The following is a 3,533-nucleotide window of genomic DNA, read 5'->3' on the forward strand; positions in this document are numbered from 1 at the left end:
CCATTCTCGTCTCAGCCTCCCGAGTAGCTGGGACTAGAGGCGCCCGCCACCTCGCCCGGCTAATTTTTTGCATTTTTAGTAGAGACGGGGTTTCACCATGTTAGCCAGGATGGTCTCGATCTCCTGACCCGTGATCCACCTGCTTTGGCCTCCCAAAGAGCTGGGATTACAGGAGTGAGCCACCATGCCCTGCCTAATTTTTTTATTTTTAGTAGAGATGGGGTTTCACCATTGTTGGGCAGGCTGGTCTTGAACTCCTGACCTCAAATGATGAGCCTGCCGCAGCCTCCCAAAGCGCTGGGATTACAGGCATGAGCCACTGTGATCTTGTGCGCATGATCTGCTTTTTCTCAGCAGTTTTTCCAGATTTCTTTGTCCATTGTGTTCGGGGTTCCACGTGCTTGGCCTGGATGTGGGTCTTGTTCTTTGACTGTGCTGGATACTTGGTTCTAAGAAAATATGCCTTTGCTGATTTTTTTCTCTCATTTCTTCCCTTTCTCTTTGGTGTGCCCATGAGCCTGTCCTGATGGCCCTCTAATTGTGCTCTCCAAATTTTCTTTCTCTTCGATGTTTTATTTTTGGGAGATGTTCTCATTTACCAGCCAGTCTACTGAATTTCCATCCTCAGTGTTTTGTCTTTTGTTTGCTATTTCCCGTGTGTCTCTTGCCAGGGGCTTTCCATGGGTGGCTGGTCATCCTGGGCTGGGCACCAGGTTCTGAGTGAGGCCTCGGAGCCCTGGACAGCGGGCCCTGCAGGCTGAGTCATGGCTATGTTTCCCGAGGGCTTCCTCCTGCTGGGGGATTTCCAGTTCCCTGCCAGGGGACACCATCCTGGCTGCCAGGACCTTGTGGGTGTTCCAGGTGTGGAGAGGAACCTTGGGTCCTGGTCACTGCAGACTGGTTCCCCCTGAGCCACCGCACAGGGTGGGGGTCCTGCAGCTTCCCTGGCCCCCACTTTGGAGAGGCCCAGCGCAACTCCTTGGCCTTGCTGTCCGGCCTGTGGCGGCTCCACCCCGGGAAGTGGGTGTCGGGTCTTGTCTCCTCCACCCTCTTGTCTGGCCTGTACCCTCGTTTCTCTCTGGAACCTCAAGTCTGTTGTCCACTCTGTGCCTTTCTTGGTGGTCTGCATACCCTCGTTTCCCCACAGCTGCCCCTCGGCCTCTGGCTGGCTTCTCCTCTGAAGCCCACCCCGAGGAGAGGCAAGGGGGTGGGTGTGGCTCTCTGGGTGGACGGCATCTCCCTCCTGTCCTTTCTCCTCCCTGCGGAAGGTCTCAGGTGTCAGGCTGCCGTGCCCCACTTGTCTGTGTGGCCTTTGTCTGTGGTGGGGAACCTGCCCAGGGCCATAGAGGGACAGTGAGACAAGCTGCCAAGGCTGAGCCTTGGGGACGGCCCCACCTGAGGGTCCCGAGTTGCCGAGCACAGGTGTCCGTCGGTCCTTGGGCTTCGCGGCGTGGGCCTCCATTGCGCCCCCCAGGCCCAGGCTGCTCGGCCGGTCATGTGGTGCCAGGCACGCCCCGCACCCTGACCCCCACCCTGCTCCACCCAGGCTTGGCGACTGTGATATGAGTGACAGCAGCTGCAGCAGCCTTGCCGCGACCCTGTTGGCCAACCATAGCCTGCGCGAGCTGGACCTCAGCAACAACTGCCTGGGGGACGCCGGCGTCCTGCAGCTGGTGGAGAGTGTCCGGCAGCCGGGCTGCCTCCTGGAGCAGCTGGTGTATGTGGACGCGTTGGGCGGGTGGTGTGGCCAGGGCTGCCCAGGGAGGAAGGCGGGGGTTGGGGAGGACACAGGCCCATGCCTGCCTTCTGGCTTCTGTGCAGCCTGTACGACATTTACTGGTCCGAGGCGATGGAGGACCGCCTGCAGGCCCTGGAGGAGGAGAAGCCATCCCTGAGGGTCATCTCCTGAGGCGCTTCCTGCCGCTGCTCTCCCTGGACGACCGGCTTCGAGGCACCCCTGGGGCTGACCAGCCCCTGCCATGTCCTCGCCCTGCATATCCTAGGTTTGAAGAGAAACGCTCAGATCTGCTTATTTTTGCCAGTATATTTTGGACACTTTATAAACCATTAAAGCACTTTCTTGGCAGGAGGGGCTCTTGTCCTTCCTGGGGTCCCTGCGAGTTGTGCTGGCATCAGAGACGACACCACCTCACGTGGCATGGGTTTCTCACTGCCTAAGGGACCTGCACCAGGGAAGCAGCCCAAGGCCCTGGCTGTGCTCAGCTGGGTCCTGTGAGCCGTACCCCACCCACACTGGGGAGCACAGGGCAGGCCCTGCCTGGGGTGGGGGATGCCCCTTGGTTCTGCCTGTGCAGGGTGACGCCTGCTGGGAGCTGCCCGCAGGCCCAGCCACTCCCACCCTGGAGCCTCAGGAGCTCCCAGCACTGCCCAGCGCAGCCCGACCTGGGGTCCTGCCTGGAGCCCAGTTCTCGCCCCAGCTTTGTCTGCAGCTCTGTGTGGGACAGTGGGGCCCACCCTCAGGGGCAGCCCATCTTGCCCACGGGTGGGCAGCTGATCAAGGTGGGCCAGCCCGGGGTGCCCTGCCCTGCCAAGCCAAGAAGGGGGACGCTTGTCAGCTTTCAAAGGTCTGATGCTGAGTCAGCAACTACAAATTCATTGCAAAGAAGCTCCCCGGCAACCCCCCTTTTTTGGACAAGGTCTCTCACTCATCCAGGTGGGAGTGCAGTGGCGCGATCTCGGCTCACTGCAGCCTCGACCTCCGGGACTCAAACCATCCTCACACCTCAGCCTCCCAGGTAGCTGGGACTACAGGCGTGCACCCCCACACCTGGCTAATTTTTGTATTTTTTGTAGAGACAGGGTCTTGCCATGTTGCCCAGGCTGGTGTTTGGTCTTGGGTATTACTGGTGTGAGCCATCGCACCCGGCCCAATAAAGCCCTTTAAAGCGACCCAGGGGCTGGGTGCGGAGGCCGGGCACAGTGGCTCACGCCTGTCTGTAATCCCAGCACTTTGGGAGGCTGAGGTGGGTGGATCAGGTCGGGAACTCCTGAGGTCGGGAGTTCGAGACCAGCCTGGCCAACATGATGAAACCCCGTCTGTACTAGAAATACAAAATTTAGCTGGGCGTGGTGGCCATGCCTGTAATCCCAGCTACTCGGGAGGCTGAGGCACGAGAATGGCTTGAACCTGGGAGGTGGAGGTTGCAGTGAACTGAGATTGCGCCAGTGCACTCCAGCAACAGAGCAAGACTCCGTCTCAAAAATAGATACATACATATATACATACATACCTACATTAAAAAATGACCCAGGATCTTAGTTTCTTAACTATGACCCCCCTAGTCAGGGGAACAGGGCTCCTTGGGGACATGGGTGATGCCAGGCCTGGGGCAAGAGATGCCCAAGGTGAGTTCGGAGCATCTCGGTGTGTGGGGAACCAGAGCCCTTGGGCGCTGTCTGGGGTTGAGTTGCTGCCGGAAAGGCTCCCAGGGGCCGCCTTTGGGACACGGCGGGCGCCTGAACACAGGACTCATCGCAAGCCCCGCCTCGTCCTGCTCCTTGGGAAGAGCAGA

The 3,533-nt window shown here is 59.3% G+C and overlaps 1 protein-coding gene across 4 annotated transcripts in view; it reads left to right on the forward strand.

Annotated features, from left to right (window-relative positions):
• The window catches only part of RNH1 (ribonuclease/angiogenin inhibitor 1), a 19,683-nt gene extending 17,594 nt beyond the window's left edge, over positions 1 to 2,089 (forward strand). For all 4 annotated transcript variants that reach the window (XM_011968474.1, XM_011968471.1, XM_011968473.1 and 1 more), the window contains 2 exons: positions 1,547 to 1,717; positions 1,822 to 2,089. In XM_011968474.1, coding sequence (XP_011823864.1) covers positions 1,547 to 1,717; positions 1,822 to 1,909 — 259 coding nt within the window. In that variant the 3' untranslated portion in view covers positions 1,910 to 2,089. The remainder of the gene's footprint in view (positions 1 to 1,546; positions 1,718 to 1,821) is intronic.
• Positions 2,090 to 3,533: the final 1,444 nt, after the last annotated feature.

Source organism: Mandrillus leucophaeus, unplaced genomic scaffold, assembly GCF_000951045.1.
Source record: "Mandrillus leucophaeus isolate KB7577 unplaced genomic scaffold, Mleu.le_1.0 Scaffold845, whole genome shotgun sequence".
NCBI lineage: Eukaryota > Metazoa > Chordata > Mammalia > Primates > Cercopithecidae > Mandrillus > Mandrillus leucophaeus.